Here is a 14,898-nt window from a genome sequence, read left to right as displayed (position 1 = left end):
ATCGAAACAAAACAGTTAAAAGTAACATAAATAATAATAATAATAATAATAATAATAATAATACTACACGAAGGAGGAAAATAACACCTGGAATGTAAAGAAAAGGTCAAGGACTGGGATGGAAATATTAGAAGCTTACAGCAAATGCAACATGTAAAATAGGACAATTGTAAGAAGTGAAAAAAATAGACGAAAAGCTGCACAAAGAAAGTATTAGGTGCTGGTGCCGCATAATGTGCATAGTGACTTGTGTGGGGGCTTGATGTAATCTCCTATTCTGTGTTCTGGGGATTCAATGAGCAGTTATTAGTAATATCCTGGAGATTGACAACTTCATTACTCCTAAGGGCAAGATCAGAGCATTTAGCTGAAAGTTGCATATACGATCATTATTATTGTAACATCTGAACACAGTCCTGTATATATACTGTATGGTCAAAGCATGCCGACGTGTGTGTGCGTATATATATATATATATATATATATATATATATATATATATACCGTATATACAAATATATGTACATCATATAACATTTATACAGATTACACAGGAGCATATATATGAAATATATTTACACCGCATGACATATTTATATAGATTACACAGGAGCATATATATATAAATAAGGAGTATAATATATAATGTCTATATAATAATATATGATCAAAGATATGTAATCTACAAAGAAAAAAAGCTTTACCATACATCTTCAGGGATAACCTATACTATTAAGGCCTAAACTCCATGAAGGGTAAATTTCTGGATTTATTCTTAGAATTATTAGACACAGAATTTTCACATGATTAATATTAGTAATAATAAGAATATTGATTTAATTGTTCTTAATTTATCTTGTGTAAGGAATCATTCACATGCTTTGGGTAACACAAAATAAATATTATGGCAAAAATCCAAACTCTTGAAGCGTCAGTGGTTTGTCTTTCTGGGAAACTGTTGTAAGAGGAAGATTAGGCTGGGGCTTAGATGTCACGTGATGGTTACCTGTGGGGGGGTGCTGACTTGAGCACCTTTTTACAGGTGAGCAGTTTTAGCATTTTCAATGTTTACCACATATTCCTTTCTTCTAAAGATACAAATTGGGCTGAAAACATATAAAATCTCCCTAAAAAATAAATGTTGAAAGTAAAGTAATTTAATAAAAGGTGCAAAGAATGGAGAAGTCAGCATTTATGTAAGATCTGGTACATCAGGCTTACATGAAGCATTCGCTGGACATTGCTCGTGTACTTGTTTTGATGTTAGTTATTGACAGATTTCTATACGATCAGATAGATCTCTAGTTAGATCACACACATTACTATTACACCGTGATGCCCAATGTAAATGATAAGAAGTCATTCCTCCTTCAAATATGATTCTAATGTCTTCTGTCCCGATATTTGATATACTGGATATATATTTGGATATTTTGAATCCTGAAACCTTGACTCATGTAATATAAATGTAAGATTCTTATACAGAGGAATGTATAGTTGTGTATGTTGGGAAGGCTTTATTTCGGCAGTATATCTCTTATTTACCTGTATAGGAGCTGATGTGTAGATCGATCCCATTGATTTCTCAGTAGGCTGGAAGTGATGACACAATGTAATGTCCCTATGGCCTGCTGCATTCATTCCTATATATAACATTCCTCTACGTGCTGAGTAATACAGCCTGCTCCCATCTATTCTAGCTTTGCTGTTTAGGGCATGTAGGAATGCAGTTTATTGCTGAAATACAATGAGATTATTTTCATTTATTTATATGGACGTAGATATGACAGAAACAGAACAAACAGAACCATGAAAAAAAAAAAACCAAGAAATTTAGGTCAAAATAAAAGCAAAAGAAAGAAAGAAATGTATATTGGTGCGGTGTATACGCTTGTAGTATTTGTAGTGAAATCGATTGTGTATTATTAATATAGATATCTAGACAAATACATAAAAGCCGCACATCAGGGCGAAACTGCTATATAAGCCATAGCACAAGTCTACAATTATAATATACACAATAATCACATTATAGACTGTACTAGTGATATTCTGGACATACAAGTCATGTTACAAATCTGTGTAAGGTTACAGTGTATACATGGAGATGTGGGATCCCTGCTATTGGTCATAGACAAAAAGATTATTGTATCAATCCCAACATAAACTGCTGCAATATAATGCCTAATAGCCGCGATGATATGCCAGATAGAAATATGCCACGATATACAACACCCCCTCTTCATAATAATTAGATCAGAAGGTTGCTATAATTCCTAACAAATATACACCAATATATATATATATATATATATATATATATATATATATATATATATATATATGTATGTATTTGTGTTATATAATATAATATATTTAGAAAATTGTTCTGATTATAAGAAATGAATGTTTTTATCCACATGTGTTGCAGGAACCATCTTCATGCAGAGCTATATACCTGCTATATATTTTATGTATTTGTGTTCTTCTTGGGCAGGTTGTTTAGTACCCGGTGCCCCCGATGCCAGGGCACACTGCCTCGCTCAGAGCTGGTAATGAGGGTTGGAGAACGAGTTTATCACACCGACTGCTTCCGATGTTCGATCTGTAGCCGACGACTCCTTCCAGGAGAAGAAATCAGCCTTAGGGACCAGGAATTATTGTGTGGGGCAGACCATAACCTTCCAGGTATGACTAGCTGTGCACCCTGCTTTCGCGCTCTCTCTCTCTCTCTCTCTCTCTCTCTCTCTCTCTATATATATTTATATTTATTTTCTGTGTGTGATATAGATGTAATCATATCATTTGATTTTCTGATTTTCTGTTATGGTACTTGTATTTCATTTATCTACTCTATGCTAATTTTATTGTAGAAATGGATTATTATTTATGAACTGAATATTAATAATTTAACGAAAAAGAACATTTTAGAGATGTTGTCTTATGAAGACAATTCTTGTCATGTGCATTACTTGCATTATAAACAGAGTCAGTATAAAAGCAGTTTTTTTGGTCTGGAGGACTCGAGCTGTTTATCTGTATGGCCATCATGTAATACTCCGTTTGCTCTGCAGTGGCCGCTGTTGAGTAAATGTCTTGCGGCTGCTTTTTCCTGCAGGGTCTGCTGTATGCGGGAGAGACAAGAGAGCATTACTGGGGCCACATTTTGGGTGGTCTCTGAGAAAACCCCTTTGGTTTCATTCAGATCTAAAGTTGCTTTTGCCAGAAGCTATGAGCTTTGTATAAAATATAGATAATATAACCGATAAAGGAGTTAACATTCCTAATACTAGACCATATTCTCATGAACTTGTTACATTTTGTGTATATCTTTTGCATTATATGTGCAGGTCTGCTAGTTGCTTAGTATATAGTAACTGGCACCTATGGCATTGGTGATATAATGTAGGTATATGCAGTTGGCAGCACAGTGTAGCCTAGTACTATGATCCAGTGTGTATCTGTAGCGCTGCTGCTCACTACAGCCTTTCATTCTATCTGAAACAATACCTTCTAAATCCTATTGAACACAATGGATTTAGGATTATTAGCATAATTATAAAAAGGTACGCTTTTTTCCAAAACAGATCCTGTCTAAGGGCTGAATAAGACTGAAATACTGCCTATGGACAAGAGTGGCGCTGTTTCTAATGTTTTTCTTTAATTTTAAGTTTCAACTTTAAATAATAATATCAAAGATAATTTGAAGGCTGGATTTATCCAGATACCACATATATTCCTGGTTCCCTGTTACTCATACACTGGTTGGTTTTGCTTCCTTTTATAGAATGTAAGTTATGCTTTACTCCAGGTGACCATGGCCTACACATAATGGAGACAGTGGTTGTGATGCAGACATAATGCAGACTTAAAGGGGTATTCCCATGTACATAATCATATCTATATAGGTAGGTAATTAAAATTGAACATTTTTGCTAATATAAGTAGTTACAAATTCTGCAGTGTTTTAAAGATTTTCTCAAACTTTCTTAGTGGTGGCGTCTGTTGTCTTGATTGGTTGCCAATTGTTACGACCACTAATGCAGAAACTTTCTATGGTCTTGGACTTGTCAGGAACCCAGCTATGATTTTCTTATTGTAGCAGGATCATTAGACAGGGACACTACATGTATAAAACGATATCCCAGGCACAATAAGGAAATCATGGCTGATTTTCTGACTTTAGAAAGTTTCTGCATTCATGGTCGTATACACAGGCAACTGATCAAGACAACAGACTGTGACCACAAGATATTTAGAGAAAATCTTTAAAACTCTGCAAAATGTTGAATTACTTATATTTGCAAAAATGTTTAACTTTTAATTATCTACAAATTTAAAATTAATTATGTTTGTGCGAATACTCCTTTAATAGGAAGTCTACCTATTGGATTCCATTACAGTAATCTCCATAGTTCAGAATTGATGCATTTGCATGCTATGAGCAACACCCACATCTACTTTTTCTTTCTGCTGATTATTATATTCAAGTGTGTATTGAACCCTATGAGAGGCAAAAGGTTACTGCAACCTAATGTGAATAATCACTAACCAGATCATGGTAAAACAGATAATGTCATAGATTAGGCAATATAAAGATTGAGAGTCTTACGCTACAAAGATTTATAGTAGGCAAGTACCTAAGCAAGCCATACATATTTGATATTTATTGGCTAGCAATTGGCCATGCAGATGCTACAAGTGGTCATTTGGCTGGTGGCAGAGTTTGGTCTCCGGAAAGAGATTGGTTACGCTCTCAGCCGAAATAATCATTGTTTAGCATGATCAGCCACTTTTGTCCAATCTTCAACCACCTTGCACAGACTTACTCCACTTTTTTTTTTTATAACAACTAATATGTCTGCATTTTTGGGCCATTTAGTTGTTAATGTTGATGATGGGATCATTCATACGAACAATCCCATCTTCCACCAGACAGCCACATGATGGCTTCCTGAAATCTAAAGTGTATGTCTGGCCTTATTCGAAGTCCCTGAGTGTTGCTGGAAACGTCTGAACATTTTCAGCTAATGCTCTTTTTACGTTACTGCTTCATCTGAATACTGAAAGAGGAAGTTGTTGGTGCCAAGAATATTACTAGATGTTTATACAGTGCGGACATATTGCATTGCACAACTAAGAGAATGCACTCACATCTGTATGATGGTCCTTCTAAACTCAACTGTATCTGTTTGGGGAGCAAGAGTAGACATGTTGGCAAAATGAAGGATTGATGGAAAAGGTCACTTAGGGTTAGAGGACCTCGGTAGGCAAAACCAAATCAGAATGTCTAGTGTAGGGCCAGAGAGGGTGGAGAAAGACATAGGGATTTCCTATGTGGTGTTCTTTGATTTCCTTCCCTTCCCTTAGGCCAGGGGGAGGGAACCTGCGGCTCGCCAGCTGTTGCAAAACTACAACTCCCAGCATGCATACTTGCTCTGCTGTTCTTGGAACTCCCATGGAAGTGAATGAATTATGTTGGGAGTAGTAGTTTCACAGCAGCTGGAGAGCCTAAGGTTCCCTACCGCTGCCTTAGGCCATGTACTAGGCATAACAAAATGTATCCGTGCCTGATGTGATCATTTTAATATCCCTAGACCTTCCTTAAGTGCACAGATAAGAGTCACATCGTGTAAAATCCTATCATCTGTATCACTTGGTGAACAATTTTCTTCCACATAATGACAAACTTTACATTAAATAGGTTTTCTAAGTTCACAATATTGATAGCATATCTTAAAGATAGGATGTTGGATTGGTGGGGTTCTGATGCTCGGCACTTCTGACCAATAGGAAATATCCTATCCTATCTGACCAATATCAAAACAAGTGAACAAATCCTTGTACTTTCCTGACAAAAATCAAGTGTATCTTACATGACATACTGCAGTCAGTTCTCATTACAAATATTAAATATTAAATTTATTGCACTTATTATATTCATAAATCATAAACTAATACTGCCCAGTGGAAAAATAAGAATCAAAACAGGTAAGTACTAATGATCTTCTTTCTTTGGTCTGTGCCTTGCACAGTCTTTGGTTTTGTGTTATACATTACATTGGCATGTTGTGTAGCAGCTACTCATGCCTTCATTGTAAATAGTCAGAGATACTAGCCGCTAAGCTGATGCATTGTGGTATATATTTGTGAGTCAATGTATGGTTTGGATCCTGTGTGGTGGCGGCAGGTGAGAGTTCGTTGGGTAAAATGGTGGCTCAATGGCAGCACTGGCGTCGTAGGTTTGAATCCAGCCAAGGACAACATCTTCAAGGATTTTGTTAGTTCTCCCTGTGTTTGTATTGGATTCCTCTGGGTGATCCAGTTTCTTCCCACACTACAAAGACATACTGATAGGGAATTTAGATTGGGACAGTGTTTACAATATCTCGAAAGCACTGCAGAATATGATGGTTCTATATGAGTAAGCAAAATAATTATATAAATAATAATTGATTAGGATTTGGCAAGATGGGCCAATAATTCAGTAAACAGACTTTCCTCTTATGATCATGCTCATGTTATGGTTTAACCCTATACGTCCTTGCAGTGTTAAGCACAGCTACAGAACTGGGGAGACGGCTGTAACTACAGTCGGAGCTCCTGTAGGGAAGGCAGGGACAGTTTATTATCGATCCTGCCTTCCCGATTGCTGTATACATAGCACTTAATGAGCGCTGTATACACAGCTACGGGAGCTGCCGTGATGCGGCTCCTCTCTGACCCCGCACTGACGTCATCTGCTGGGGACCACAGACTGTAAGAGCTGCTGGGTCCTAGAGAATCCAGATCAGCAGTTATGATCAGGAGGCTGCATAACACTACATAAAAATGACTCTAACTATTTTAGAAAGTCTTTTGTGCTATTAGAAAAAAACGTGAAAAATGTGAAAAAGAGATGTTTTGCCTGTTTTTTTGCTTACGTTTTCCTGTGTATATATATATATATATATATATATATATATATATATATATAAAAAAAATGCAAAAATAAAAATAACATAAAATTAAAGCCCTATGTGTTACCTCCCAAACAAGAGGCAAAAATTATTTCAATACCTTGAGTGAAAAAATGTTCTAGCCCTCAAAACCGCATGTACGAAAAAGCCCAAAAATGTGTGAGGTCCTGAACCAGAGAAAATAGCCCGGTACTGAAGTGGTGAAAGCTATATCTGTTCAGTGTATTCATTGCGTGTCTTTATTTTTGTGCTAGACACTGGCAGATCGTCATCACTTAGGTCTCATATCCACAAACAGTCAGAGAAGACCACAAGAGTACGGACGGTTCTGAATGAGAAGCAGCTACATACTCTACGAACATGCTACGCAGCCAACCCTCGACCAGATGCCTTGATGAAGGAGCAGCTTGTGGAGATGACTGGTCTCAGCCCTAGGGTCATCCGTGTCTGGTTTCAAAATAAGCGTTGTAAAGACAAGAAGAAATCCATTCTCATGAAACAACTTCAACAACAACAGCAACTCAATGACAAAACTGTAAGTGAAGTACTTATTGGTAATAAGAGTACGTGGATGACAAGACCCATGTAATCCATCAAGTGCCAGTTTCATTTTCGCTTACCAGGGTCTTAAAAGGGACTTCCTGTTTCCTAAGATGCTCTTAACCAGCTAAAATCAGACAGCCAGTGTAATAGAAATCACAAGGAGACAGGTTTCCTGAAGAAATTTAAATGAATATGTTCTGGGATTTCTATATAGTGAACTACATGAGGGATCAGTCACATATTAAATACTTCTGGCAGAAATAGTGCGGAGGGAACTACAATCACCTAAAGTGCTGTCCACTCTCCTACATGTAAATACTTGTATTCCATAGCAGCTTTGTTACTTTCAAATAAACTGTACCAATCCTTTGTTAATGACCCTGGAAACATATCGGTAAATTTAACAGTGGGCATTACCTTGGCCAGTAGGGTTTGTCTATGTAGTCAGGCACTGTGTGTACAATGACAGACTGTACAAACACTCTCATTGATATATTACAACACATAGTTGCCAATGTATTCGTACATCTCCAAATGCCATAACAGGAACAACCCAACACAGTGTTATAAGAAAAAATGCTCCAAAATTGTTATTTCATGTGGAATACAAATATTAAAAATCATTGGGGGAGATTTATCAAGCCTTCTTTTCCAGTTTTCTGCCCAATATTGCATTGTTCTACGCCACATTAACCACATTGTGCACATTTCTAAGTGGCGTAGATCTCCATTCTGGCGCATAGGAATGCGCCTGATTTATGAAGAGGCCAGAACCTCTTCATAAATCAGTTGTGTCTTGCAGCTATCTTGACCTTTATTAAGATTGGCTCCATTTACCAGTCTTACTAAATCTGCCCCACTGTCTTTGCATTTTGTTTGAATTGGAAAAATACCTGTGAAAAAACACAGTAAAAATTATGCAAAACCACTGTCTCTCAACAAATATATCACATATATCAATACGTTGTAGCAGAAATAGCAGTAATGGACCCTGCTAAAATTTATTAACAGAGAGTGCTGCTTTAAAAAAATAAAGAAAACAAAAAATCAGAAATAAAAGGGAGAGCTGAACTTACAGTGATGTGCAATATATGTTTAACATAGTAAGGCCCCGTTCCCACGGAGTAACGCGCTGCTCATTCAGACACATAAACACGTGTCAGAGCGAGGCGCTTCAAAACAGTTCCCATTGACTTCAATGAGTGCCAGCTTACACGCGCTACACATTGAAATCAATGGGTTATAAAGCCTCCCATTGATTTCAATGTGTAGCGCGCGTAAGCCAGCACCCATTGAAGTCAATGGGATCTGTTTTGAAGCACCGTGCTCTGACATGTGTTTACGTGTCTGAATGAGCAGCGCGTTACTCCGTGGGAACGGGGCCTAATTGTGTATCCATAAGATGTTGGGTCCTTACATAACAGGCCAGAGCAGTCACACCAACTGCTATCAGGGGATGGATACTTTAGACAAACCAAATTACCATAGGGTCAAGCAAAAACTTTTATTTTACAATACTATAGATTTCACTAATATAATGTGGCAGATTGTAACTCAACCTTGGTGTAAAATATGACACAATCTAGTGCATTTTGGAGTATCTAGTTTTAGAACAATTTTTTAGACTGGCTTATAAAAGGGGTATTGGCAAAATTTTGAAGTGAAATTATGGCCCAAAGTCAGCCAAGTAATAAGTGATATACACTTGCAATAGACAGTGTAAAGATATGCCAGATTTATCATCCAGCTTCAACACTATGATAAATCTGGTACATTTTCATGTTACCTGTCTAAGTTTACTCTAACCATTAGTAAATGTGGACCAACATGTGTTGTGTTATGTACAAAAGTCTGAATCCTTGTCGTAAATGTTTTCATATTTGTCATATACATTACAGGACCTTTCATACGATACTTCTTTTAAACCTAGACTATATTCTCATTAAGTTCTTTTTGTGATTTGTTTTAAAATTATTTCTACAGAGCCTACAAGGGTTAACAGGCACACCACTCGTAGCAGGAAGTCCCATCCGCCATGACAGTGCTGTACAGGGCGCTGCTGTGGAAGTACAGACCTATCAACCACCATGGAAAGCACTCAGCGACTTTGCATTGCAGAGCGACTTGGAGCAACCTGCATTTCAACAACTGGTGAGGAAAGCATGTGCAGTATACATGTACTTACATAGTAATAGAAAGTACGTTATATGACTAACACGGATAAAGTGTGACTCTGTAGTGCCGTGATGGCGAACCTATGGCATGGGTGCCAGAGGTGGCAATCAGAGCTCTCTCTGTGGGCACCCATCTGTGGAACAGATGACACCGTGTGATGACCACTGTGGAGTAGATTGTACTGTGTAAGAGCCACTGTGGAGCAGATTGTATTATGTGGGGGCCACTGTGAAGCAGATTGTATTGTGTGGGGGCCACTGTGAAGCAGATTGGATAATTGAAAGCACATTCCTGCACATTCTTATACATTAGTAGTAGTTTGGGAAAATACCAGCTAACCTATCAAATTGTCTTGTAGGTTAGCTGTCAAGTATGAAAGCATTCACACATAGAGATTTATATATGAGATTATTCTATTCTTCATGTGTAATTGGATAACAATTCAGCTTGACAGATGATGATGCAGTCTATGCAGATATGGTACCTGTCAGATCAGCATATTTTTTGCTTTGGGAATAGATTACGTTGGATCATCATGATGATAGGGTGTTCATACATGTATACATGTGTGTATGGTCATAGAGAGAAAGAGATAGCGTGGATAGTTTGTGTAGTATGGATGGTTTATTCATATGCATCATTTCTGCTTAATGTGTATGTCTTACAAAATATAAGACTTTATACCGGTAACTGTGAATCATTCAGATTATTAGTCATGTGAATGATTACTACAGTCCATTGTCTCTATTGGCATTGTGATTATGGGCCAGTTTTGACCAGACACAATCAATATAGTGATGGGATGTGTCACAGGTCTCCACACTGGTTTCAGTTTTGTTTCCTGTTAACCAGTTGTATAGCTAAACTATACTGTAAGTTATTTTGTAGGAGATAAAAATCTGGTTATAGATAAAAATAAAATATAAATAAAATTAGAATAGAAATCCTGCCAGGTCAAGGGTTAAAATAAGTAAAAAGTTTAGTGATTACAACTTTGCAAATCCCAAGCAAATTATGTCAGGGATAATAAATAAATGGAAAATGGAGAAACAGTGGTGATGACTGGAAAGGACAAGGATTAATCCATGAATAGTGTATGTTGACACCAAAAATGAGAGTACAGATTGCAAAGAACTCATGTGCACAAGGAGGCCCCTTTATAATGTCACAAAACCACTACTAGTTGTCTATTAACAGTGGCCGATGTGGGCTGCAGTAAAAGTTCTGCTGTAATGGCCTGACTATTTAACCTTTGTGACATAATCAAAGGGGACTCCTGGTGAGGTGACCAGGACTGGGGGACATCTGTGTATTCATTCCTGGGGATTCTCTGTACGCTAAGCATGGTTTTAGGGCATTGTCCTAATCAGTCTTTGTCATCACAACACTGGATAAAATGTATCGACATAGAGAAGTTTTCTAATATGATATCAGTATACAATAAAAAGTCATTTTATAATGAGCTAAAAAGAAATTTAGTTTAAAAAAATATATAAAATGTCTGCAAAACAAAAATGACAGAATAGTGCTGATTATGTATTAAGTTTTTTGCATATATTAATTAAAAGCGAAAAATTACACTTATTCAGTATCCTCCTAATAATGGGTTACTTAGTATGAAATGTGAACGGTAATAAAAATAACTATGGCCAAATGTTTTGTTACTATATTTGGCCCACACAAATTCTATAAAATACTAAGTCATTTAGATTAATGCATAACAGCATAAAGAATGTCACTTTCATCTACAGAAAACAAGGCCTTGTACACAACAATAACAGAAATTAAGAAGCTACAGTTGCTATAATAAGATAAGATAATCCTTTAATAATGCACAAAGGCAAAAATATCAACATTTAGCTGGTCATTTGGCCCAAACATACCTTGTTAAAACTGTTCAATATAAAGCAAATGCCTTGAATGTTATAGGACTTAACAACACACTACTATCCAGGTTCAATGACTGAGGAATTTTGTAGGTGTACATCCAAAAAATACCAAAAGAGGTCAAGTGCCTGCAGGATCATGTGTATATAATAATTTTGGCAACCACAGAGAGGCCTCGTGTACCAGAAACGAAATCTACACCATTTAGGAACTGAAGTAGATTTCTGATGTATCTTGTCAGTAAATCTGATTCCTTGGCTCACCTAGATTCTTGCCCCGTTACGCCCATTTTTTTTTAGAAAGGGAAACAGTTGCAATGTTTGTGCAGAAAACCACATACATGCAAAAAACTGAGACTTTTCATGTCTTATATATCAGGAAACTGTTGTGTCAAGCATAATAACTCAGCCCCACTGGCTTTCAGTTTCAAGCAAGATTTTCAATGTCACATTAACAATATTAGGGTTTAATTGCTGAGTCTTGTTTTTTTTAGCCATTTTTTTTGGTACATTGCACTATTTTAACTTGTTCCAATGAGTTTCTACCATTATTATTCTTTTTTTTTTTTAGACACTTGTAATCTATTTATGTGGACTAGTAAAAGACTTCTGTAATCCAGAGTGTCACTAACACTTTTTAATGTAATTTCTGTATACAGCATAGGCTGTCTATAGAGTCTTTATAGGGAACAATTCAAAGCAAAACAAGGTAAGTATGACACCTTCATATATAAATAACAATGAAGCAACTGTTACAGTAACGTATCAAAAAGCTTTATTAAGTATCAAAATTGGACATACATGTAAAACACAAGTGCAAATACAGGGAAATAGGATTGGAGAAAATAGGGTACCAAGATGGAATTAGATCCCCATGTATTGCTACAAGACACCTACAAGAGGTATATATAAAATAATATGCAGTGGTAGTAAGAAATAACAGTCACAGACCGTTTCCCACAACAAGTGGGGCGGTTCCTACACATATAAGTATTGTATGCCAATGCATAAATTAATGAATGAACCCTGAAAAAACGGGGAAGTGTGTCCTGAGTCACAAGTAGCCGTACGGAACAATTTCAATACCACAAGCAGCCCAGAGTCACAAAATATATAACACTTACCCATGTGGGTGGTGTGGTGTGAGCAACCAGGGGACCGGTCCCTACTCTCCAATGGCCCGACGCGCGTTTCGGCACACCCCCCTGACGAAGGCTGCGTGCCGAAACGCGCGTCGGGCCATTGGAGAGTAGGGACCGGTCCCCTGGTTGCTCACACCACACCACCCACATGGGTAAGTGTTATATATTTTGTGACTCTGGGCTGCTTGTGGTATTGAAATTGTTCCGTACGGCTACTTGTGACTCAGGACACACTTCCCCGTTTTTTCAGGGTTCATTCATTAATTTATGCATTGGCATACAATACTTATATGTGTAGGAACCGCCCCACTTGTTGTGGGAAACGGTCTGTGACTGTTATTTCTTACTACCACTGCATATTATTTTATATATACCTCTTGTAGGTGTCTTGTAGCAATACATGGGGATCTAATTCCATCTTGGTACCCTATTTTCTCCAATCCTATTTCCCTGTATTTGCACTTGTGTTTTACATGTATGTCCAATTTTGATACTTAATAAAGCTTTTTGATACGTTACTGTAACAGTTGCTTCATTGTTATTTATATATGAAGGTGTCATACTTACCTTGTTTTGCTTTGAATTGTTTGCTATTATGGTAAGGACACTTAAACAGGTAGGGCCTGTTTATTGTCTCCCTATTAGGGGGTATAAATTACCACAATTATACCTCTTTTTTATGTGTTGTTCGGTATTTGTCTCTTTATAGGGAGCAGAGACTTTGTATAGGATTCACACTTGTCCTTGCTGCCAATCACTGAATTTTTTTTTTCTTTTAAATGTAGATTGTGACCCGCATAGGGCTCTCAATGTCCTTTTTTCCCTATGTATGTCTTTGGAGGCAGGATAGAAATCCACGCAAACACAGGGAGAACATACAAACTCCATGCAGATGTTTTTTTGCCCTTGGCAGGATTCAAACCAAGGACTCCAGCACTGCAAGGCTGCAGTGCTAACCACTGAGCCACTGTGTGGCCCCCTACCAGTCACTGAATTTCTGTAAAATCATTTATTTATTGTCTACTTTGGACTGCAACATTTTAAATTAATGTATAACATAAATGTTTTCATGTGCTGATACTCCATTCCATGGAACCCACTCGTCATCACTTTCTTTTTAGTGTTGCATATAAATTCCGTCTTGAATTGTTTTGGATGTGAGCTCACTTTAGTTATCACACTATGTTCTAGGTATCGTTCTCCGAATCAGGCTCTCTGGGTAACTCTTCTGGGAGTGATGTCACCTCCTTGTCCTCTCAGCTTCCTGACACCCCCAACAGCATGGTCCCCAGCCCTGTGGAAACGTGAGATCTTTACATTGGGACTGAGCAGCATGGACCCTGCATGACACCCCTTGACACTCCAAACAAAGAACAGAAGCACTCATACTGCAGGAACATCCTCCTTATCTTCAGGGCTGTGCATCAGACTGGAACCTGCACATTTCCAACTTTTTATTAGGATTTGGGAAGAAAACAGGAATTTATGGTTCTTTTTTGAACTGGTCTCACCCACGATTCATCTCAGAGGAGGATGACTCTAATTTGGTAGCAGTCTTATCTTCTACTAAGGAAAGTATCATCTGCCTTGCAGTGTTCAACTGGCTGAGACTCTGTCTTCTTACCTAAACTCATGGGACTTAGAAATATTTATACATATCAAATGTTGAGACATTTGGTGAACTTGGTAATTTATCTTGTGGATCGAGGACTTTATTATCGAACAAAAGTAAGTTATTAATATTTATTGTCAAAAACGCAGTTATGAAACGTTAATAAAAAAATATTCTGAAGCTCTGATGTCTCCTATTACAACATGAATCTGAGAAGATAGGAGAGTGATTTGCTTTATATTAGCCAGAGATGAGTTACAAAGTATAGAAATTGCACAGAAAAATTCTGATGAAATCTTGAAAAAGGAAAATATTTCTGACCCTGAAGATTCACCTTTGCACATCTTTGTACATGACATTGAGTCTGAAGAATGCATGAAAATTATCGTCTCATTGATCTCACTAGGAGGCCTCTAAGTTGCATTTATTGGGCACCCTGCTACTTGTTCCCTATACTTAAGTTTCATATATGTTATGGATATGGGGGTAACAGATTTATAGTCACTTGTCAGTATTAGATTTGGCTTATTAATACGGCTCACAGAAATGGAGGTGGACACTTTTAGCTGTTTGTGAGAGTC

The 14,898-nt window shown here is 37.3% G+C and overlaps 1 protein-coding gene across 1 annotated transcript in view; it reads left to right on the top strand.

Annotated features, from left to right (window-relative positions):
- ISL2 (ISL LIM homeobox 2) overlaps positions 1–14,487 on the top strand; it is a 17,641-nt gene extending 3,154 nt beyond the window's left edge. The window contains exons 3-6 of the mRNA XM_075273770.1: positions 2,498–2,688; positions 7,214–7,494; positions 9,486–9,653; positions 13,897–14,487. Of these exons, the coding sequence (XP_075129871.1) occupies positions 2,498–2,688; positions 7,214–7,494; positions 9,486–9,653; positions 13,897–14,013 (757 nt within the window). The 3' untranslated portion in view covers positions 14,014–14,487. The remainder of the gene's footprint in view (positions 1–2,497; positions 2,689–7,213; positions 7,495–9,485; positions 9,654–13,896) is intronic.
- Positions 14,488–14,898: the final 411 nt, after the last annotated feature.

This window comes from Leptodactylus fuscus, chromosome 5 (assembly GCF_031893055.1).
Source record: "Leptodactylus fuscus isolate aLepFus1 chromosome 5, aLepFus1.hap2, whole genome shotgun sequence".
Taxonomy (NCBI): Eukaryota; Metazoa; Chordata; class Amphibia; order Anura; family Leptodactylidae; genus Leptodactylus; species Leptodactylus fuscus.
This window is presented reverse-complemented; position numbering and strand designations above follow the sequence as displayed.